Below are 24903 nucleotides of genomic sequence, written 5' to 3'. Positions count from 1 at the left end.
TTAATTTGTGATAAAACTTCGTCTGAAGTATCGCCTGGTCCTATTTTTCATATTCTGGAAGTTTCATCAGCTTGGGGTAAGTGCTGAAGGTGTTGTGTTCATCTCGTCTTGACTGTGATTTCAAATCTCAGTTTCTCTTAGCTTTAGACATCTTCTGTCATTGTTGATGTTGCAATATCAATGAGGGGGCTCAAAGCCACACATGAAATGTTTAAATACCTTGAGAAGGTCTATTAACAGTCAAACATGTCTAGGCAATATCAGATTGAATTAAATATATTTTCTTGTGCTCAAGGGGAGAAACAGATTCAGGAGTACAATGCTGGTTTCTTGTATAAAGTCTATGAAGAAGAACTTTGATAAGAGGAAATTTGTGCATCTCCAATCTAATTATGAGACAGTAAGGTGAAACATACTCAGTAGCAAGACTGTACCTGACCCAGATATGATCCTTGAAGAGTTATTAATAGAGGAAACTCTGTTTCCTACTCAGCCCTCTCTTGATTAGAAGAAGGAACATGGCATAGATGCAGTTTTTCTGGCAACCAATCAAAAGGGAAAGACGGATTGTAGTGATCTGTAATGACTATATTTGATTGTCAGAACAAAAGGGGAACAATAGACCTACCCCCTTAATGATGGCAATGTGTGTTGTTCTGACAATAGATTTGATTTGTTGATATTTTCTGGCCTTGTAGTGATCTATAAAGACTAATGAGCAATTTCAGGTAGAAACCAAAGAGATGAGTGAGCCGTCTAGCCTGTAAATGTAAGCTTCTTCATCAATCCTTTTGCATCGTCTGCTGTGTATTTGTCTTCGTCAGTGAACAAAGCCTGATAACAACCAAAAAAGTGAGGACAAGGGAAAAGGGCATCTTGAGCAGGTGGTAGTTGTCGATTCAATCACCACTGCAACAGGGTTAATGTTGCTGGCGCACCCCGAGTTGCTAAGATTATATTCCACTATTACAGGCTTTGAATAACTGGGAATTGAGAAAGAACAAAGAGTCAAATTTTAGATCAATGTTGCAAGTTGTGGTTGTCAACAATGAATTGCAAACTCCAAATCCAGCTATTGAGTTGTTACTTGTTGAGAGTCTTGAGACTTCAGATTTCAAGAATCTTGAGAAAACTACAAACCCTAGGCTAATTATTGAATTGGTGTTTCTGTGTTTAGGTCTCTTTCATTTCTTTTAGTTTCAATTGAAAGCTGCTAACCATTGCCCGAGTTGAACAGGTCAACAGTTCAACCACCCGGGTCAGCAGTTTTTGACCATTTGAACATTTTTTTTCAAGATAGTGGTTCAGGGCCAAAACGGAACCGATAACATGATCAGCTCCCAAGTCAAATGGTCTGACTGTCCATTCCAGTCCAGTTTTCAAAACAGTGCCTGAAGGTACTCCAAGCTAAGGCATTCTTTTTACTAAACATGGGCATATGAAACTAGAGGCATATACAAATGGAAACTGGAGTGGTTATATTGATGGAAGGAGATCCACCTCAGGTAACTATGCTATGGTGGTACGGAACATTGTTTCATGGAGAAGTAAGTAGTGGCTACATCTTCTGCTGAGAAAGCATACAAGACAATGGCCCATACAAGACAATACATGGGATGGAGCAGAATGGATGGGATGTTGGAATCAAAGCAAGGACCACAAGCAACTCAGCTTGGAAAGTCGTTCATGATTTGCTTCCAGCCTTTTCCCCACTAGTCAGGTATGATTTGAACTCTGGCACTTGCATAAAATTCTAGGAACGACTTGGGTGGGGAATGTTCCTCTTAAGGACCTGTTTCCCTCCTTGTATGCCCTCTTTGAGTTTAAAAATAAGCCAATTTCTTTTTTCATCACACCTTCATCCTCCAGTTCTGGGTTTGGGTGGTACCTGGGATTGAGGAGGGTTGTGAGGGACTCTGACTTCCACAGTGTCTTGAGCCTTCTTGACCTCCTTGATAATGTCTTCATTGACCCCTCAAAGGTGGACTCTAGAACTTGGACCCCAACTCCCACGGGCTCCTTTTCCTATGCTTTCTTTTTCAGAGTCTTATGTTAGTCCACCAATCTCACATCCTCTCTTTTCCCGGTTAATGAGGTTTGGTGCAGACCAGTCCCTCCTAGGGTTGGTAGTTTTTGTTGGGAAGCCTATCTGGAAAGATTCAATACTAGTGACTTGCTTCAAAAGAATAGACACAATACATGCTTATCACCTCATTGGTGTGTTTTATGCAAAGCGGATAGGGGGATTGGCTTTCACTTATTGGTGTCGTGCCAATTTGCAAAGTCAATTTGGGAATAGGCTTTTTCTCTCTTTGGGCACAGGTGGAACCCTCCATCAGATTTGCAAAGCCTATTTTCTCCTTTGTTCAGGTGGCGCGTGAAAAGGGGAAGGATTCAGACTTTGATAGTGTACTCTCTTTTATCCAAAACCTTGAAAGAACTTTCCTTGATCTTGATAAGTTTGATGAAAGAATTTGGACACCTTTCTCTTCGGATTTGTTCTCCTATAACTCAATTCTTCAAAGTTTTAACCCAACCTCCCCTTAGTCCCCTTCAATCTTTTCCTGTTAAGGAGGTATTGTGAAAGCCTATCCCACCTAGGATTGTGGCTTTTTGTGGGGAAGTTGTACACGAAAGAATAAATACTTTTGACTGGCTACAAAGGAAGAGTAAAAAGTGGTTCCTTTCCCCACACAGGTCTATTCTTTGTAAGGCTAATAGTGAGATTTGCTTTCATTTGTTTATTACTTGTCCATTTGTTCTTGGCATTTGGGAATGGTTTTTTTCCTTATTTGAGTGCAGGTGGACACCTCCGACTGACATCAAAAGTCTCTTTGATCCAACTTTCTGTCCATGGCCGAGGAAGATAGGTAACATCATGTGGAAGAGTGCTAGGGTATCAATAATCTAGGCAGTGTGGAAAGAAAGAAATGCAAGAGTTAACATCATGAGGGACTTTCTATAGGAACCAGGAGAGGTGAAAAATGATCACTTGATCAGATGGGAGATAGTTAACAAACCAAAGGAAGAATGGAGTTTAGGGATAGGGAACATAGTGCTGAAGAATGTAGCCCTTCTTGGGAAGTGGCTATGGAGATGGCCCCGAGAGAGAGATTATAGCATGAGGTGGTGGCAAGCATTTATGGTTGTGCAGGAAATGGTTGGGATTCTGGGATATCTCGCCGAGCTATCCTTACTGCACCTTGGAAGGCTATACATGGTATTCTCCCTCGCTTCCTTAGATTCATCTGGTATGATGCTTGTTCTGGTAATGCTATTTTGTTCTGGGAGGATATTTGGGTGGGTACTTAACCCCTCAAAGATTGTTTCCCCTCGCTCTATTTCATTTCCCTTCACAAACATGAGTCAATTGCAACTTTTCTCCCGAGCCCGTTAAACCCCTTATCTTTAAATTGGGACTTTGGATTTCGTAGAGAGTTAAGGGATGGTGAGTCAAATTGTGTTATTGAGCTAATTCATTTACTAGAATCTGTTTGCTTGGACCCCACTTCTTTTGATCAAAGGGTTTGAACTCCTCTTCCAAAAGGTACTTTTATTTGCTCTTCTTTTCTAAAATCCCTCAGTTCTAACCCCTTTTCCCAAGGATTCCCTGTCAAAGAAGTTTGGGCGCGACCTATTCCCCAAAAAATTGTTGTTTTCTGCTGGGAAGTCTTCTATGAGAAGATTAATACTTTGGAAAACTTACAGAAAAAGAGACCCTCGCTTTGTCTTTCCCCAAATTGGTGTTCCTTGTGTAAGGCCAAGAATGAGGACTGTGTCCATTTGCTACAGCTATATGGAGGTGGAGGCTTTGTTTATTTGGAGGTAGGTGGTTTTTGCCTTTTGATTTAAGATTGTTATTCAACCCATCTGTCTTTGTTTGGCACACTAGAAGAGGTAAGGTCATGTGGAAATGTGTTAAGGCAGCCACTCTGTGGACTCTTTGGGAGGAAAGGAATGCAAGAATTTTCTTAGAGAATGAAAGAGGGTTAGATGAAATGAAGGGTTGTATCCTAACAAGAGCAATCCATTGGCTAAAAACTGTGGATATCTTTGATGACTTCTGCTTTGATGATTTGTGGAGAAATTGGCTAGTAATAGCTAACACTTCAACAAAGAATGATAGAATTCTGTCAGAATGGATTCCGCCTTTGGAATGTGTCATCAAGCTGAACTTTGATGGAAGTAGCCAAGGCAACCTCGGGCCTTCAGGTATAGGTGGTATCCTGAGAAATAAGGACAGCAACATAATTTCCCTATTCTCAGGACCGGTGGGAGTGGGGGATTCCACAAGGGCAAAAATCCTTGATGCAGTACAAGGAATTTAGATCGCCAACCAGCTGGGGGTGGAGCATCTCCTAGTTGAAGGGAACTCTCAAGTGGTAACCAGGTGGTTCCTAAACTTGGATACCACCATTTGGGGCTACAAAGATCTCATCAAAAAAGTAAAGTGGTTAACCAGTAATATGAGAGTTGAGGTAAAATGGGTTCGTAGGTCTGCTAATTCTTTGGCTGATGCTTTAGCCAAACAGGGGGTTTCTAGGGAAGATCTTTTTTGTGCTTCTATGTAAGTTGTTATTAATTTGGAAATATGTACTTAGCTAGCCCGAAGAGGTTGCAACTCGTACCTTTCCTTGAGGACTTTGTACTATTGTCTATTGTTGTTTTATAAAATCATTTCAATTATCAAAAAAAAATCAAAATAGGGTGTTATTAGTCAAGACTTACTATCCTAAGTCAAAAACTGCTCTTCAAATAGCCAAATTAGGGTTTTCATTGGACTTGACAAAATGGGAGAGAGGGAGAAAGTCTGACCGCTCCTACCAGAGGCTTCAAAAACTTTTCCAACTTGTATCAATCTCAAAGATAGTTAGAATGCTTCTATTCTATCCCAAGCACCACTTAAAGACTCCCTCTATACCCTGTAATCAAAAGGCTCTTCAGTTAGCTAGGGTTTTTGGGAAACCCTCCAAGAACCTGCGTTGGGCCCCAAACCAGCATTGCAATCTTCTCTAAAAACCTCCTCTAACTGGGCTGAGTACTTGTTAATCAATTAACCAATCAACTCTCCCTACAACCTATGTATGGGATTAAGAAGAAGAGAAGAGAAGGTCAGCTTTGAAACCAAGTTGTAGATCCAATAATCTGAAATAAAGAAAATAAAAACAGAAGAGAAGAAGAAGATTAAAGAAGTTGGGAGAGAGATAAGTAAAGGAGGAAGAAGATGGAAGAAAGGGAAGGAAGAAGAGAGAGAAAGAGTTCAAACCCCTCTTTAGCCCCCAATGATCTCTTTTATTCTTTTGTTGTAAATACTAACATAAGTTATAAATATAACTTAAAGTAAAATAAAGAAACTGAGGCCCATCCAGCCCATTATCTCTGCAGAGCTTTTGATAACCAATGGCCAAACATAAAATTTCTAATCAGGGCTGTCTCGCCCAAAATTATTACCTTTGGCTAAGCGATCGTTGAAGCGTAGATTTAGGTGTCAAATCCACAGAGAAGTTGATTAAACCAAGAAAATGAGCTATCTCTAAGAGTGAATAACATAATGATATATTCTTACAAGCTATCCAAGAACGACAATATATCAGATTGATAGTATTGTAATCAAGGATCAATTCAGATTTTTCGATTGACAATATATCAGATCTTTTTATGTGCAATCAATTATCTTCTAACAAATTGCACATAAAAAGGGCATGATTAATCTTATATGGAAATTGAAGAATATAAATTCAGGGTTTATCAAAATAATAAAAGAAATCTCTCAAGAACAAAATTAAACATTGAAATTTCTCAAGGAATCAAAGTAAAATAACAAGTAAAACTCATCGATCAAGATCCTCCCTACCCTTGTTGAAGCTTCAGTCGCGCTTGGACATCATTCTCCCCTCTTCTCCTTTGTAAAAGACTGAGAAAATAATCCCAAAATAACCTCTGCAAGTCGTCCCCCTTTTTGGTCAAATTTTTCCTTTTTATTATGCTACTAGGCTTCTCAATCTGCTCAGCCCGGATCAGCGTCTTATCCCCCAATTTTCGCCTGGACAGAGATTGATTTAGAGGAAATTATCAACAGATGAGTTGTATCCCTATCTCTTATCTGTCCATAACCTCAAGAATCATTGAATTTTGACATTTGTAGAGAAAGATATGCCCAAAATACCGGACCTTGTTCAAAGTAAAGTGGGAAACGAATCAACACTCATACCTGGGTCATGGAATTTGGGTTTGGGTTTTTGGACCTATGTTTGGGTTTTCCTCCATTCAATTATTAATTATTTAAGCATACAAATTGCATAAATAATAAAATTGACATATATAAAATTATTATGAAAAAAATATTACTTTTAAGCTATTTATTTTACAAATGTCAATTGTTGAGCACACTTTAGATATACATTTTCATGCTTTCGTCACAACCCCCAACCAGCTTATTGTTAGTCCCTAGCAATTTAAGCACAAATAAAAAGACAAAGCAAGATGATTAGCTTAAACAGAAATCCAGCAAAACCCCCTAGGCATTTCAAACAAAAAGGTCAGAAAAAAATCAGAAATGCTATCAAGATTACTTCAATTATAACTTCCAAAAGTAAATGTGTGTGAACTAAGCAAAACCTTCATACCACAAACCGCAACACATATAGCCTTGAGAATTAATCAAAGTAAAAGCCTCAACTCCATATCCTCACAGGTAAACTGTTTTAAAGCAAAGGATTTCTCTCATGGAGTTGAAAATCATATAATTACTCAAAAAAAAGGCCAAATTTACGGACAAACAAACAAACGATCATTGATCAGAAAGATAGGAAAGTTAGCTGTTTAGAACTCCACCATTCTTACCACCAACCAGCTTTAATATTTTGATTAGTCAAATATGAGAGCAATACAAATAGAAATCGGGCCTAGTGAGAAAACTTTTCCCCAAGAAAAGAAGTTTGTCTTTTGAATTGATGGAAGACTTTATTGTATTGAGTCTTCTTCTTCAATTTTTTTTTCTTTTGTTTTTTTCTCTTTTTTTTTTTTTTTGATAATGCAAAGTAGGGAAAGTGCAGAGTTTCTCACATAACTAATATTGCACATGTTATTCCAAAGGCTTCACATAACATAACACAAACTACTTCCCCCTCTCATTTTTTTTTTCGGAAATTGACTAACGTCATCCTTCAGCTTATCATCGAAACATTCCTCAGACCAAGTAATTCCATTCTAAATAGCAACTAACCAATTCAATAGATCAATGAAAGTTCATAAGTTGTTTCCTCAACTTTCCACTCACTTACAAAAGATGTGTGTCTAGAAAAATGTGCACTTAAACATGACAATTCTCTTATCTATATATATTGAGCATCCATCTAACCACAAAGCTTAGTATTGTGCGCAAAAAGTTTTCAGAAATTATTCTTTGATAATCAAGATAGAAATGTGACTTAAACCAAACAATTTTGAAATCATGCCTAGATAGAAGAGCAGAAAATTCAATCTAAGCTTCTCAAGCATGCAATGCAAACTTATTCACACAACTACCAGAATAAAAACAATAAGTCTTGGTTGTCTCTCTTTCACACAAGAAGAATGTATATAAAAAAGTGTGCATATTATGTGCATGCAATGCTACCACCCCCAACCTGAACGAGACAGTGTCCTCACTGGCATAAAAATAAAAGAAATAGCAAAGCAAAGGGTAGGGAACACCTGATCGATGGACTGAGACTAGACTTGCAAATTTATCAACTAGAAAAAGGAAACATAAAAAACTAATAAAACAAAAACAAAAACAAATAAAAGAAAAGAAAGATAAAAATGGTAGTGCAGAAAGATAGAACCTGATTAAGAATTGTAGACCGGAGATACAAGAGTGATCTTCTCAGGTTGGTCTACTCTCTCCACACAATGCTTCAACCGTTGTCCATTAACTTGGAGAACTCTCCCCTTTCAGACATGATATGTCCCAAAACAATACATGGTTCCAAAAATGCATGTTTCAGTCATTCAGGAAGTGGGGATAACTCTATTTTTGGTGTCTCCATAGAAGATGGCTTCGGTTGTTTTCTTTCACGCGGCAACTCCTCAAAGCGTGGTTGCCAAAACTTCTTTTGCTTATCTTGCATGTCATTAGAAATAGAGGAAACATTAGAGAAATCATTAATAGGATAAAACAAAATTTCAGAATTAAAATCAGAATTACAGAGGATATATTTTAAAGATTCAGAATTTTCCCCTTTCATCTACTTCCTCTACAATGAGAGAGTCTATCATGTAGATATGATAGCACTTGTCCTCGTCTCAGGGCTGCTTCCCAACATGAAAAATATTCACCTCAAGAGTCATATTCCCAAATGAAAGCTTCATCAAACAATTCCTACAATTAATAAGAGCATTGGTTGTAGCAAGGAATGGCCTTCCTAAAATAAGCGGAATCTTTGACTCACTGTCAACCACAGATTGAGTATCTAAAACTAAAAAATCAATAGGATAATAGAATTTATCAATCTGAAGCAAAATGTCTTCTACTATCCCCCTCGGTTTTTGAATAACGGTCAGCCAGTTGTAACACTACAGACGTGGGTTTTATCTCTCCAAGACCTAATTGCAAGTAAACCGAATAAGTCATTAAATTTACACTTGCTCCTAATTCCAAGAGAGCTTGACCGAACTCTTATGTCCCAATATGACAGGCAATTGTGGGGCACCCTGGATCTTTGTAATTTGGCAATGTTCTCTACTCAATCACCGCACTTTCCTGGTCTGTTAGAAATGCAGTTTTCCTGACATGGTGTCTCCTTTTCATGGTACATAGATCCTTGATCACCTTGGCATAAGTTGGTACTTGCTTAATCACATGCAACAAAGGTAGATTAATCTTAACTTCTTTCAAATGTTCCAAAATCCCACCGTAGTTGTTTGAAAATTTTCCTCCAGATCTGAGAGCTTTGGGAAAGGGCACTTGGATCGTAGCCTCCTTTTCTAGCTCTTTTGAGGGGGCATCTTCAGTTCTGCTCGAAGTAGTGACATTTATGCAAGGTGGGCTTGGCAAAGGCCCATCTAAAACCTACCCACTGCGAGTAATGATGGCGTGGACCCCCTTAATGTTCTCCAAATCAAAGGTGGATCCCTGTACCATATGTGACCCCTTCGGATTGGTTTGAGGCTGAGGTGGAATTTTGCCTCTCTTGTATAGTAAGAGCATTGGTAAGCTTAGTTATCTGACTCTTGATATCCTTGTTCTCTTCAACCACCTGTGCAAGAACAAATTCAAACTTTTGGTTAGTCTTATTTTGTGCCTCCATAAATGCTTGAAGTGTTTTCTCTAAAGGATTCCTATTCGGTCGAGCATTGTATTGAGGTGCAAGATGAAATCTGGATGGTTGCGCCTCTACACTCCGATTATTGTTGGACGATGTGAGTTGGTTCTGATCAACGTTCCAACTAAAATTGGGATGGTTCCTCCAGTTAGGGTTGTAGGTGTCTAAATAGAAAGGTTTCTTATACATTCTTAAGGCATTACATTGTTCTTCATAAACCTCTCTCATCTCACCATAGGTTGGGAAATCTTGAGCTAAGTGATCCAATCCCTCACAAACAAAACATGAAGTTTGTTTCTACCCTGGCAACCGTGTGGGTGATTTTATTACTTCTCATCTTTAAGGCCTTAAGTTCCCTAGTTACAGCTTCTAATTGGGCTTTGAGGTTGTCTTCCTCCTTAAGATGGTAAATCCCAGTTGGGCGTGACCTATTAGTACTATCAATAGCACTAGGTCCAGTCCATGTGTGGGATTTCTCAACTAACTCATTCAGGTAATCTATGGCTTCTTCAGGATCCTTTTGCAAAAACTCCCCATTACACATCATCTCTATGAATTGGCACTCCCTGCTGGTTAAATCCTTATAAAAATAACTAACTAGCCTCCAACTTTCATACTCATGGTGCGGACATAGGTTTTGTAGCTCCTTTGAATCTCTCTCAGGCTTGGGATAGGGTTTCACTATCCTTTTGAGAAAATGTTGAGATCTGTCTCTTAAGGTTGTTGGTCTTATGGTGCGGGAAGTACTTGTTAAAGAAAGTTTGGGTCATCTCCACCCATGTACCTATGGATCTCGGTCTCAAGGAGTATAGCCAACTCTTAGCTCTCTCTTTCAGGGAAAAAGGGAAAATTTTCAGCCTAACAATGTCTACAATATCAGCTCGGTTATGAAAGGTGGCCACTACCTCTTCAAATTCCCTAATGTGCACATATGGATTCTCACGGTCTAAACCATGGAAATTAGGCAAGAGTTGGATCATTCCAGGTTTGAATTTAAATTGTGGTGTATTCGGAGGGAACATGATGCATGATGGTGTGGCTATCCGGGTGGGGTGCAGGTAGTCTTTCAAAGACCTAACAGGGTTGTCCTCGTGTTGACTCATGGTTTCAGAATCAGAGGATGAGTCAACAACACCAAATTTTGTGTCTCGCCCAAAATTATTACCCTTGGCTAAGTGATCGTTGAAGCGTAGCTTTATGTGTCGAATCCATAGAGAAGCTGATTAAACCAACAAAATGAGTTATCGCTAAGAGTGAATAACCTAGAAAAAAATGATTTGCTAAAAATAAAAAGAAAAAACAAAAATATTTGAATAAAAGTAGCGATGATTAAAGGATGAAAAATAGTCTGTGATGAACAAGGCTTCAAGATTCACTTGATCGATTTGCTTAACTGGTCTCGACTTTGATTCCTATTTATTACTCAATTGCAAGTTTCACATCCCAAACAAACAATCGGGAAATATAACTTTGAAACCAACGACAAGAATAAAAGTATTTGTTCTAAGAGAATTAATTTTCAATGAACAGAATGATCTATTCTTACAAGCTACCCAAGAATGACAATATATCAGATTGACAGTATTGCAGTCAAAGATCAACTCATAAAATAAATCTACCCAATCAATTATTTTCCAATAAATTGCACATAAAAAGAGAATGACTAATACTCATAAAATAAATCTACCCAATCAATTATTTTCCATCAAATTGCACATAAAAAGAGAATGACTAATATTATATGAAAATTGAAGAATATAACTTTAGGGTTTATCAAAATAATAAAAAATATCTTTCAAGAATAAAATTAAACATTGAAATCTCTCAAGGAATCAAAGTAAAATAACAAGTAAAACTCATCGATCAAGATCCTCCCTAGCCTTGTTGAAGCTTCAGTCGCGCTTGGACATCATTCTCCCCTCTTCTCCTTTGTGAAAGACTGAGAAAATAATGCCAAAATAACCTCTGCAAGTCGTCCCCCTTTTTGGTCAAATTTTTCCTTTTTATTGTGCTGCCAAGCTCCTCAATCTACTCAGCCCGGATCAGCGTCTTATCCCCCAATTTTCGCCTGGACAGAGATTTATTTAGAGGAAGTTATCAACAGATGAGTTGTAGCCCTATCTCTTAGCTGTCCATAGCCTGAAGAATCATTAAATTTCAACATTTGTAGAGAAAGATATGCCCAAAATACCGGACCCTATTTAGAGTAAAGCGGAAAACGAATCAGCACTCATACCTGGGTCATGGAACTTGGGTTTGGGTTTCTTCGACCTATGTTTGGGCTTTCCTCCATTCAATTATTAGTTCTTTAAGCATAAAAATTGCATAAATAATAAAATTGACATTTATAAAATTATTATGAAAAAAATATTACTTTTAAGCTTTTTATTTTACAAATGTCAATTGTTGAGCACACTTTAGATATACATTTTCATGCTTTCGTCAGGGGCTGAACTAGAGAGGTTTGGAAGTGATCAGAGGTTGAATAATGACATGTCAACTCCCCTCAAGAGCAAACAAATCACATTGGAAGGTTGCAACTCTACCCTTGAATTGGATGGGACTACAAAGAGTGCTCACTTGGTGGAGTCGTGTCTTTTCCCCTCGGCCTCAGGTACTCTTGTCAATTCAATTTGCAGAACTAATAATTTTCCTATGCCTGAAATAGGTGTTCCAGTGATTACACACTCTGTTGAGCTCAGAGCCCCTACTACTAAAGATGGCAAAGGTGTTGGTAACAAGGAGCCTGTGGAAGTGGGGTTGGTAAGAGTAGATGAAGAGGAAAAGGAAAAAAGGGAGAAGGTTTGGGAGCTAATGAGTAGCCTGTTTGGGGCCTTAAAAGATAAAAAAGTGACAAGTTTGCAAGAAAATTTGGGTGGCAGGGAGCTAATTTAGGGGTGGATAATGGTACTACTTTGAGAGAAAAAAATAATAAAGTTGGGAGGGGGGCAGCAAAGAATTAGAAGACTCTGTAGCCGAACTTTTTGGGAAACTTGGATGTAGAATTAAAGATCCCAATGACCTGAAAGCTTATCTATGGCACTTTGAAGGAGAGGGAAAGAAAGAAAGAGGAAAGCTAAGTGAGGTGGAGGGATTGAAAAGGGATATCGAGGGGAATAAAGAGTTTAGTGGAGGAAGGGAAGGGAAAAGAGGATCGAGGAAGAAGGTTAAAAAAGAAAGGGGTCTCTAAAGTAGTGTGAGATGAGAATTTTAAGTTGGAATGTAAAAGGTTTAGGGAGTGCAAGGAAGAGATCAATAATTAAGGATGTTTTAAGAAAAGAAAAAGCAGATGTAGTCATTTTACAAGAAACTGGTCTATTAGGAGAAACACCAGTAGATACTCTTATAGATCATAATATGAAGATTTCTGATAGTGATGGGGAGCCTCTAGTCGATCTCTCTTTGTTTTCAGTCCTTTTCTTCCCTCCTCTTCTCTCTTCTTTCACTTGAACTAGGACAAATCTCTTATTTATTATTAATCTCAACTATTTTCAGACTGGATCACAATTCTATTAAGACCTCTTTTCTTCAAGCATAGTTTTTGTTTATTTTTAGTTTCTATCATGGACGCCTAGCTTCTGTCTCACCTAATTAAAATCTTTTGGTAATATTTTATGTTTGTGCTGGTAAGATGAGGAACAAAAATGTTTTTTGAAAATTTCCTACACTTTGGGAAATGTTTCATATATTGTCAAATAGGACTTCTTTGACAATTATTTTCTTAGTTTAGTTTTATTTTGATTTTGGTATCAGTCCACACTTGAATTTGTTGCTAATCCCAATTTCTCATTAACACAAAGTGAAATTACACTATATGATAATTGAGCTTATTCTTTTTCTTACATGTTATATGAAGAACATTCCTGGCCGCAAAATGCCAATAAGGTACTGAATGTTCCTCTAGGAGAATGTGTCACAACAAAGATTAAGCAGTTTTCGTTGATGAATAAATTTAAGAAGAGAGCTCTAAGAGTAAGTAAAAGCTTCTGTGAATTCGTGGAAGTTGTTTTCTATTTGTCTATGTTCTATTGATTACAATTTTTAGTAATGCAAGGCTTGTAATCTTTTTGAGTTTACATTATACAGGTTGTAGCAGATATCTTGCCAATGGATCAAACAATTGGTATTAAAAAGATCTTTCATATGATGGACACTAACAACAATGGAAATTTGACCTTTGAAGAAGTCAAGGATGGACTCCATATGATTGGGCAACCTGTTCCTGATCCAGATGTTCAGATGTTAATAGATGTCGTGAGTGTATTCCAATTTCAAACTTCTCGTCAAAATTGTCTTTTTCTATAATTATAGTGTCGTAGGGTTATTATTGACTTTTCTTGTATTTTTAATTAATGTTTGGGATGCCGTAATAGAAGTACGAGAGTTGGCACTGCAAGCATGCTTTTTGCCTCAATCTTTTCTCTCCTCTTTTCTCCCCTGTCTTTTCTCTCACCCTCTGTTCTTCTCGTCTTTTCTTCTTACTTTTCAGGTTAACATGGTATCAGAACAAGTCTATTGGACCTGAAAACAAGATCGATCTGAATTCTTTATTTCCTTCTTCCCTTTTTTGAGTAAAGATCAGAGAAACTCTGTCGGACGGGTCTGAGAGAATTTTCTGGGTTCTTCTCCTCTTATCTCTTGGTCGTGTACCAAGAAAAATACTTGTAACTGGTTCAGCTGAATGGTGTGAAGAATTTAAAGGGATTCCAACCCCTCCTAGTGGGGTCGTGTGATCCTTTTATATGATTTTTGTAGGTCTGGGATGATCTCTCTGTGTTGTAGCACTAAGGTCTAGTATTTGGATCAAATCGATGTTGTACCTGTATTTTTAACAGCAGAATTTTGTGTGGATTTTGTTAGACAGTGTATGCCCTTACCTCCAATCAAAATGTTGTACATTATGACATCTAATGTAAATAAATAAAGTGCATATTTGATTCATGTTATTATGGTGTGTTTCTGTGTAATGCTCTTAAATTGGACACATATGTGACTCGTGTTAGTTTAGAATCTTCATAGCCGTTGGATACATCTGGAGAGATTTATCCTGCCAAGGTTGACACTGATGTGTCGTCAAGTTGGTTGGGGTGGCTTGTTTCAGCTGCCAGGGTGAGACCTGAGGTACATGTAGTGTGGGTTTTCTTGAAATCCTGAACCGGACCAAAATTGCAGTATTGCCCTGGACTTTGGAAATAGATGTGCAAAACTGGAATGTTACACCTGACCCCTAAAGGGATGAGAGATCCATCATATGGATGGCCGAACCCTGTAGGAAGGTTGGGCAAATTTTCAAAAATTTCTCTCTCCCGCGTGGGAATCACATTCCCTATTTTAGAAAACTGCATTTTCAAGGATCAATCTTGAACCTAAACCAGACCTGATCTGAAACCAAAAAGGAGTGGAGGGTTATACTTAATACGAAGTAACAATAACCTCCAATGAAGGTGTTCATGCCCAAGGAAAGATCCAAAGACTGTTTCCATCGAACATGATACGACACGGGATGAAGCAGAATCAACAGGATGGTCTCTTAAGCAAAAACCTTATTCTTCAACAAGAATCTGATGGAGGGCTAGTGAGCACAACTTCTGATTACCTTTTCTACTAAAAGGTAATATCAAGAACACTTCTTGATCGCTCCCACAAGTGGAGATCGAACTGGTATGGCGGCAAGAGTAGGAAAGAGCAGAAGGCAGGAGCAGTCGAACTACAGGTTATTCTCTCTTTTTAATCTCTGAACTGAAAATTGTATATTGGAGGTTCACCCTGTTCCTCTATTTATAGCCTTTAAAGAGAGCATCTCCAAACCTCATTAGGAGTTTCCTAATCCAAATCTTGTATTTGGATTTGGACTTTCTTTAAGAGATAAGGATAATCTCTTATCTTATCTGCAGATAAAGATCAACCCTCCTAATCTAATTAGGAGTTTCTTGATCCAAATCTTTATTTGGATCTGGACTCTCTGAGTGGATAGACACAATCTCTTATCCCATCGGCTGATCCAAATCCCAGAACCGCCCCCTTTTAATTAATCTCATTAAGACAGTTCGAATTGGGCTTTAGGCCCATTAAGTCCATCTGCTCACTTACCCTCCAAACTGCTGCCCAGTTGGATATCCTTGTATGGCGTGGGACACAAACAATGATTTACACATCAGCCACATGGGTTCAGCCCAACCTCTGTTACAAAGCCTAGCTGAATTCACTGTAGGTGACAATGAACCCCTTAGTCCATCACCATGGGCTCTTAATGGGCCCAAGGACTGTGGACAGATGCAAGATTAGCCCATCAGGTGTATTACCCTCAATGGTCTTACACTTAACCTCTCAGTCCATAATGATCAAACACTGCCCGACAAGAGAGGACCTCTCCCTCGGCTGCAAGGTACAGTGCTGCACTCTTTACTCATATGAATCCCGGGAATTAAAACTTTTTGTAAACATTTTGAAACCATAATATATATGTATATTTTATACAAATATATTTGCAAAACAAATTTCAACGGTTGAAATCGACTGCCGACAGTTTTGGTTTCCATCAGAGAGTGCATCCCCGATCAATCACTTTGTCCGACAAAGGGGCTAATACTGTCATTATGATCACCCACTCGGATGAATAATCGAACTGTCCCAACATACCCAGTTTTTTACCCCTCTAAGGATCTCACTGATTAGCATGTCAAAGACAGCCCAATCCGACACCTAGTGTAGTATCATAATCGAGTCTAGGGGTCAGGTGTAACATTCCAGTTTTGCCCATCAATCTCTAAGGTCTAGGGCAATACTGGAATTCTGGTCCGGTTTAGAATTTCAAGAAAAACCCACACTACATGTACCTCAGGTTTCACCCTAACAGCTGAGACAAGCCACCTCAACCAACTTGGCGGCACATCAGTGTCAGCCTTGGCAGGATAAATCTCCCCAGATCTATCCAATGGCTGTGAAGATTCTAAACTAACACGAGTCTCATATGTGTCGAGTTTAAGGGTATTACACAGAAACACACCATAATAACATGAATCTAATATGTACTTTATTCATTAAATGTCATAATGTACATCATTCTGATTGGAGCTAAGGGTATACACTATCTGACAGCTCCCACTTGCACTTAGGTCCAATCGGGTACAAGCCGGAGTCCCAGACTTTCCACGTGTTTCTTAAACACTTTCTGTGTCAGTGGCTTACTCAATGGGTCTGTCACATTCTTCGCTGATGCTACCTTTTAACATCAATCTCCCATAGATCCAGTGTTGTCACACAATAATGGAATGGGTGATGTGCTGAATTCCAAATTCAAGAATGAACACCTTCATTCATTAGGCAGCCTCACTTACGGAAATGTGTTCGGCTTGGGTTGTGGACTGTTATTCTTACTACTTAGGACCCCTGTTTGCTGCTCTTCCAGCTAACAGCACACGATCCTATCGTGTGGATATAACCAGATGCAGACTTTCTATCATCTGGATCTGACTAGAAATCGGCATCAGTATATCCTTGGATCTATAGTGAACTACCATCGAATACTAGACAAAACTCTTTTGTCCTTTGAAGGTATTTTAGTATGTTTTTCGCAGCAGTCCAATGCTCCTGCCCTGGGTTTGACTGAAATCTGCTTACCACACTCACTGCCTGAGAGATGTCAGGACGAGTGCACAGCATGGCATACATGATGCTCCCTACGACTGAGGCATAGGGAACGTCCTTCATGCCCTCAATCTCTTCGGGAGTCTTGGGAGACATACCCTTGGAGAGAGTGACTCCATGCCTGAAAGAAACATTTCCTTTCTTGGAGTTCTCCATGTTGTATCTCTATTTTGTGAATATAAGCAGATTGGGATAATTCTATTATCCTCTTCAATCTATCTCTATAAAGTCGAAGACCCAGTATGTAGGAGGCTTCTCCAAGATTTTTCATGGAGAATTGCTGTGAAAGCCATACTTTCACCATAGTCAACATTCCTACATCATTCCCAATAAGTAGAATGTCATCTACATACAAATAGGAACGTAACCTTGTCCCCACTGGTTTTCCTCTAAACACAGGGTTCATCCGGATTTTGTTCAAGGTTCACAGGTTGGAAGATTCAGTTTGACTCTACCATCAAACTGTGAACCTTGCCTTGTGGTTGTTGCATATAGATATCTTCACTAAGATTTCCATTCAGGAACGCAGTTTTGACATCCATTTGTCAAATCTCGTAATCATGGTACGCTGCTACAACTAGCAGGATCCTAATGGATTTAAGCATGGCCATCGACGAAAAGGTTTCCTTATATTCGATTCCTTCTTTCTGAGTATACCCTTTCGCCACAAGATGAGCCTTGTAAGTCTCAAGGTTTCCTTATATCCTAATGGCTCTTCTTCCTCTTATAGATCCATTTGCAACCAATTGCTTTTACTCCAGGGGGCAAATCTATCAGAGTCCTGACTCCATTGGTCTCCATTGAGTCCATCTCAGCTCTCATGGCATCTACCCACTTTAAAGAATCTATGTCCAACATAGCTTCCGTATAAGTCACGGGATCCTCTTCACTGGTCGTGGCTTCCACTAAGTAACTTTCTTCGTCATAGCCGAAACGGATTGGAGACCTGGAAACTCGGGTAGATCTTCTTGGTTGGTCATTAGCTAGAGCTTGTGAGACATCTCCCACTACCCATGAGCTCTCCTAATCAAGAACAACTTCTTGATGATGATTGTTCATGATGTAATCATCTTCCAAGAAATGGGCATTTCGACTACAGAATACCTTTTGTTCTCTTGGGTCATACAATATAACCCACAGAGCCTTTGGGGTAGCCTATAAATAGGCAACGGCTGGTCTTGGATTCCAATTTTTCCGTACTTGTTCTTTTAACATGCATTGGACAACCCTAAATCTTCAAGTGTCTTATACTTGGTTTCTTATCGGTCCAAAGCTCATAGGGAGTTTTCGGAACTGATTTGGTTGGAACCCAGTTCAGCAGGTATATCACAGTCTCTAATGTATAACCCCAAAAGGATGTGGGTAACTCCGAGTGTACGAGAAGTGATCAGGCCATATCCAAGAAAGTCCGATTCCTCCTCTCTGACACACCGTTTGGCTGTGGTGTAGCAGGAGGAGCTACTTGTGATACTATCCCATTGTCCTTTAAGTAGTCTCTGAATTCGTCAGAGAGATACTCGCCACCTTGATCCGATCAAAGGGTCTTAATTTCTCTCCCTAACAGCTTCTCGACCTCTTGTCTGAACTCTCTGAACTTTTCAAATGATTCAGACTTGTGTCTCATTAGGTACGCTTAACCATACCGTGAGTAATCATCGGTAAATGTTATGAAATAAGCGTGTTGTTACATGTTCTAACACTCATGGCACCACATACATCAGTATGTATAAGGTCAAGCGTGTTTGTACATCTTTCAGGCTTACCGTTAAATGGTCGTTTTGTCATCTTACCCTGAATGCAAGGTTCACGGGTTGGAAGATCTTCAACAGTTAGAAAATCTAAAGGACCATCCTTTACCAACCTTGTGATACGATCTATGTTGATGTGGCCAAGTTGGTAATGCCACAGGCACGTGGGATTAACTGTATCACGGGTTCTTTTCTTGGGGATATCATCCGACGTAGTTTCGGTTATGTTAGTTTCCAGATAAGGATGGAGAACATAGAGACCATTCTCTAGTTCCCGTATGCGAGGAATTTGTTCTTTCTTTTAATAGTAATCATATTACTAAAGAGAACAGAATATCCATCCACACAGTTTTGAAACAGAAATCAAATTTCTTCTCAAAGTGGGTACATAAAGACAATCTTTCAGTACAATAATTCCTTCTCTGAAAGCTAACTCTACAGTTCCTATAGTTGTAGCTGCAACACTTGCAGAAGTCCCCAAGTAAAGAGTCACATCTCCGTCACTCAGTCTTCTGCTTGTCCTAAACCCCTATAGTGAATTACACGCATGAGTTGAAGCCCCGGAGTCAATACATCAGGAAGCAGAAGTTACCAACAAATTGGTTTCTATGACAAAGGATTCGAAATTACCTTGTTTCTTAGTCTCCAGGTACTGAGGACAGTTCCTCTTCTAGTGGCTGGCCTGCTTGCAAAAGTGACAAGCATCTGATGCTTTGTCCTTCCTCTGCCTTTTGGATTTGGCAGCTTTCTTCTGAGGCCTTTCCTTTGCCTTCCTCTTCTTCTTGCCCGATTTGCCTGCTTCAACAAGCATGGCAATGGGTTCATCATTCTTTATCAGTTCCTCGGCCTTCTGCAACATATTGCTGAGTTCATGGATGCGAACATTTAGTTTATTCATGTTGTAGTTCATGATGAATTGATTGAAGGAATGAGGCAAAGAATTTAGGATGGCATCAACCTTGGTGACATGATCAAGCCCGGATCCAAGAGCCTCAAGTTCATTGATGTATCCCATCATCTTAAGACAATGGTCATGAACTTGCTAGTTTTGGGACATTTGCGCGGTCATGAACTGTTTCAAGACCTTCTGACGAGTAGAATGATTTTGCTCCTCATACATCGTCCTCAAACTGTCCAAGATATCCTTGGACAATTCGATCTGATCGAACTGTTGTTGTATCGGATTGTCTAAGGATGCTATGATGTAGCAGCGGGCAAGGGAATTTTTCTCTTCCGATTCTTGATAGTCCCTCCTACGGGCCTCAAAAGCCCTATCACCCGGACGGTCCGGAGCAGGGTTTTTAGCTACTTTGTCCAATTTTTTGGACGTTGGGACCAACATAAGGTTACAGTACAAGTCAGCGTAATTTGGGCCCTTAAGTTTGTTGCCGTCCAACAATTTAGTGAATTGTCTGCTTGTCATTTCTGATAAAAAGCAAATATTAGTCCGCAACCTTATTTGATTCATGTTATCTACATAGATATGGCTTTTAATCTATGTTTCATTTTCATTTATTCATCTCCGAGATTTCCCTCCTATTTCAGTGATGGATATTGCAAATTATGTCTCTTGAAATGTGAGAAATCACATAGGGTGCATGGAGGCAATTGTTTTAGCTGCATAACCCCATCACCTTTCTGTGAAGGATTATATCCACTCATCTTATGAGCTTTCCCTTTGGCCTCTGTCAGACAAGGTTCATTGCCATTTTAGGTTAAACATTTCTGTCCAGTGAGTGCTCACCCATCATATTCGTGAACGCCAAGGTACCGTGAGAGAGTCTTCCATTTTAGGATAGGCCCCTCCCACATCGGTTTATGACACCCCTATCATCTTATGAAACAATCCAACAGATCCAACAGCAAATGGATAGCCCAATTTTATGGTGCGTTTCCTCATTACTGAAGGACCCATCTTCATGCTAATGATGGAAGGCCTTTAAAGAGTTCATCATATGAATCTCCCTATCACATGCACTCATATTTCAGTGGTGGGAATGAAATATTACGCCCTAGTTTAATTTAGGTCAAACTAGAGTGGCTCCCACTGGCTTTCATAAAGCTAGATTTAGATGGGCCCTAAACGATTAGGGATCCACACGGTTCCTCTTGGGGAGGAAGCTTGTGTGGGGCCCACCATGAAGGGAGATCATTCAATGATCTTAAGGACACCATGGCAATGATGTACATTCAGCCATGGTGTGCGCAAGAGCCACTATCGTTTCAGCATGGGCCAAGCACTTATGGCCCATGAACGTTGCACATCACACATCCATACATCACATGCAGGAACAACATAATTGATCTAATCAATTAATAACTGTAAACCCATAATTAAATTCCCATAAAGATTCATAATATTACTGATTAATATTATCTAGGTATATGGACTGAATTGTAGAAAGCAGTTCGGCCCATATAGCTTGTATGCTGAAAATGGGCTAAAGTAGTTTTAACATATTAAAATTGGGTTTTACAAGTGTGGGCTGAATTGCATCTTGCAATTAACCATCAACTCCTGGACCCATTAGTGAAAAAATAGGGCTGAGAACAGCCCCCATCGAACCACAGATTCGGTTTAACCAGTTTGGTCCAATCTAATTCGAATGGGTATAGGGTTTGATTTTTAATTCAAGAACATGATCTGAAATTAAATTACTGAAACAAGACATTCAAGAATCAGTATGAGGGTTGTTCGTAGGACTGATACCCTGCAAAACAAAAGTTAGATTGCAGCATGCAGTTTCCAAAACTGTAAATTGCAGATAGTCGAACCCTAATCTGTGAAAATCTCCTCCTTGCGTTTTCTGCTTCAATTTCGAATGAAATAAAATAGAAAACCTAATTTCTATTAATATTACATTAAAATTGAATTCCTATACATTCTGTCTAAAAAAAAAAATTATTTACAGACCAAGAATGTAAAAGAACAACAAAAACGCAGATTCCTTGCGCCATTAAAGATTTCGATCTCCACCGTACAAACAACCCATAAATCAATAAAAATATGCAGAACGATTCTAAATATAATTCAGATTTATAAATATTTAATTTTAGATTAATCGCCCAAAATCTGGGAACCGATTTTCCAAAAAATCGCTAATCTGCGCAAATTGGGTAGAATGCCTTCTGCTCATTTGCACAATTCCAAATCTGGTTAATTTTGGTTCAAGATTTGAACCTGGCTCTAATACCACTGAAGGGATGAGAGATCCATCATATAGATGGCCGAACCCTGCAGGAAGGTTGGGCGAAATTTCAAAAATTTCTCTCTCCCACGTGGGAATCACATTCCCGATTTTAGAAAACTGCATTTTCAATGATCAATCTTGAACCTAAACCCGACCAGATATGAAACCAAAAGGGAGTGGAGGGTTATACCTGATACGAAGTAACAATAACCTCCAATGAAGGTGTTCACACCCAAGGAAAGATCCAAAGACTGCTTCCACCGAAAATGACACGATGCATGATGAAGCAGAATCAGTAGGATGGTCTCTTCAGCAAGAACCTGATTCTTCAGCAAGAATCTAATGGAGGGCTAGTGAGCACAACTTCTGATTACCTTTTCTACCAAAAGGTAATATCAAGAACACTTCTTGATTGCTCCCACAGGTGGAGATCGAACTGGTATGGCGGCAAGAACAAGAAAGAGCAGAAGGCAGGAGCAGTCGAATTACAGGTTCTTCTCTCTTTTTAATCTTTGAACTGAGAATTGTATATTGGAGGTTTGCCCTGCTCCTCTATTTATAGCCTTTAAAGAGAGAATCTCTGAACTGAGAATGTGAAGAGGGAGACAAGGAACAAAGAGGGGAATAGAGAATACAGTTGGAGGATTGTCTTTACAAGGAGGAAGTTAGCTAGAAACAAAAATCTTGATGCAAGTGGTTGAAGGAGGGAGATAGAAATACTGGCTTCTTTCATGTGGTGGAAAATGGTAGAAGAAGAAAGAATTCTATCTCAAGACTGGATGTTGAGGGGTCAATTTTGACCTGCTAGGATGAGATAGCAAAGGCCTTTACGGATCACTTTAAATCCATCTTCAAAAGGCCTTTAAGTGGGAGGGTGTGGTTAGAAGGGTTGGAGTGGCTAGATGTTGGGGCAGAAAATAGACAAAGGTTGGAAAGGAGGTTTGAAATGGAGGAAATAAAGGAATTTGTGTTTTCTATGGACAGAACAAAAGCTCTAGGCCTGGATGGTTTCACAATGGCCTTTTACCAAGACTGTTGGGAAATCTTGGAAAGGGATCTCATGCTAGTGTTCGATGAGTTTCATAGGAGGGGAATAATTGATCTTGGGTTGAATTCCACCTTTATTGCTCTGATCCCAAAGAAGAAAGATGCCTCTCATCCAAAAGATTTCAAACCAATAAGTTTGGTAAACAATCTATATAAGGTAACTGCAAAGGTGTTGTCTTTGAGGTTAAAGCAAGCTCTACTTGATATTATTGCACCTAACTAGGGAGCCTTTGTGAAGGGTAGACAGATAGTTGACCAACTATTAATTGCCAATGAGAGTGTGGAAAATCTCAAAAAGGTCAAAAAGAAGGGAGCGATGTGCAAATTGGACCTAAAAAGGCTTATGAATTGGTGGACTAGTCCTTTTTGAAGTAAGTGATGGATAATTTTGGGTTTGGGGAAAATGGTGTAAATGGATCATGGGTTGTGTTAGGAATTGTCATTACTCTGTGTTAGTAAATGGGATAGTGGTAGATTTCATCCCAGCTATAAGGTGAATAAGACAAGGTGATCTAGTCTCTCCATTCTTGTTTACCTTGATTGTTGAGGTTTTAGGACGATTGATTCATAGAGTAAATTCAAGGGATTTAATAAGAGGGTGGAGGTTAGGAAGGGAGGAGATCCCACTTACTCATTTACAGTTTGCAGATGACAATACTTTTCTATGGAGGTGGAAATTTGAGGTGGATTAGGAACTTGAAAATGGTAATACAGCTCTTTGAATAAATGTCCAACCTTAAAGTGAATTTTGAGAAAAGTTGTGTAGTGGGAGTTAACATGGAGGATGGGGAGATAAGAGAATGTGTGGAGCTTTTAGGATGCACAATATCAAGTTGGCCATTAGGTTATCTTGGCTTACCTTTGGGAGACAACCCTAAGAGGACCACACTAATTAGGGCCACCCTAGCCAATTTACCCATCTACTTCTTATCAGTGTTCAAGATTCCAGTAAAGGTGTCTAATAGGTTGGTAAAGATAATGGGATTTTCTTTGGGAGTCAGGAGAGGAGAAGAGGGATCATAGAGTGGAGTGGGAGGTGGTGATTAGAAGTAAGAGTCATGAGGTTTAAGGATTGGGAACATTAGAAAAAGGAATATGACCTTATTGGAGAAATGGTTATGGAGGTTTTCTTTAGCGAAGGAGAAGCTATGGGAAAATAGTGGCAAGTATTAATGGGCTAGAGGACAATGGACGGGATGTTGGAACTCTGGTAATTAGGTATGATTCAAACTCAGACAACCTCATAAAATTCTTGGAACAGAGTTTGGTGGGGAATTCCCCTTTGAAGGGTCAGTTTCCATCTTTGTATGCTCTCCCTAACCTAAAAAATGAGCCCATATCCTCCTTCATTGTCCCTTCCTCAACTTCTGGGTTTGGATGGAACCTGGGCTTGAGAAGGGTTGTTAGATATGCAGAATTGAACAACACTTTGACTCTCTTGGGTATTCTTGAAAATATTTTCTTAGACCCCACTAAAGAAGACACTAGAATTTGGACCCCCGCCCCATCAGGTTCCTTCTCTTATGCTTCCTTCTTTAAAGTCTTGACTCAGCTAGATAATCCTATAGGCTTTTCTTTCCCTGTTAAAGAGATTTGATGCAAGCCAATTCCTCCTAGGGTTGGAAGTTTTTGTTTGAAATTATTTCTGAATAGAATCAACACTAGTGATCTACTTCAAAAAAAGAGACCCAAGACTTGTTTATTTCCTCATATGTGTATTCTTTGTAAAGATGATGGGGAGACTGGTTTTCACCTTTTGATTTCTTGCCGGGTTGCAAAAACTATTTGGAAATGGGCCTTTTCTCTCTTCGGGCTTGAGTTGAACCCCTTGTAGATGTGCAGAGCCTTTTTTTGTTCTTTTATCAGGTGGCATTTGAAAAGGGGCAGAACTATGTGGAGATGCCTAAGGGCTGCGGTGTGCTAGTCAGTTTGAAAATTTGATAGAGCTGATTCACATCAGGGTAG

General features: G+C 39.2%; 1 protein-coding gene and 1 non-coding gene across 7 annotated transcripts in view; both read left to right on the top strand.

The window, feature by feature from the left end:
- Positions 1–24903, top strand: part of LOC104605184 (calcium-dependent protein kinase 8-like) — a 92420-nt gene that overhangs the window by 65864 nt on the left and 1653 nt on the right. For 2 of the 6 annotated variants that reach the window (XM_088900405.1, XM_019199058.2), the window contains 2 exons: positions 13392–13559; positions 13795–14230. The exons of 1 other annotated variant lie outside the window; for it this stretch is intronic. In XM_088900405.1, coding sequence (XP_088756531.1) covers positions 13392–13559; positions 13795–13830 — 204 coding nt within the window. In that variant the 3' untranslated portion in view covers positions 13831–14230. Of the gene's footprint in view, positions 1–11751; positions 11920–13161; positions 13278–13391; positions 13560–13794; positions 14231–24903 lie in introns of those variants that run through there. 3 more of the 6 variants (XR_016084292.1, XR_016084654.1, XR_016083908.1) reach the window with 3 other exon arrangements.
- On the top strand, positions 9920–10027 carry LOC148802866 (small nucleolar RNA R71). The gene has a single exon (XR_016081577.1). It is a non-coding gene; the product is annotated as a small nucleolar RNA R71 (small nucleolar RNA).

This window comes from Nelumbo nucifera, chromosome 1, assembly GCF_055504915.1.
Source record: "Nelumbo nucifera cultivar China Antique chromosome 1, China Antique-T2T, whole genome shotgun sequence".
Classification (NCBI taxonomy): domain Eukaryota; kingdom Viridiplantae; phylum Streptophyta; class Magnoliopsida; order Proteales; family Nelumbonaceae; genus Nelumbo; species Nelumbo nucifera.
The sequence above is the reverse complement of the archived record's forward strand: the minus strand, read 5'-3'. Positions and strand labels throughout refer to the sequence as shown.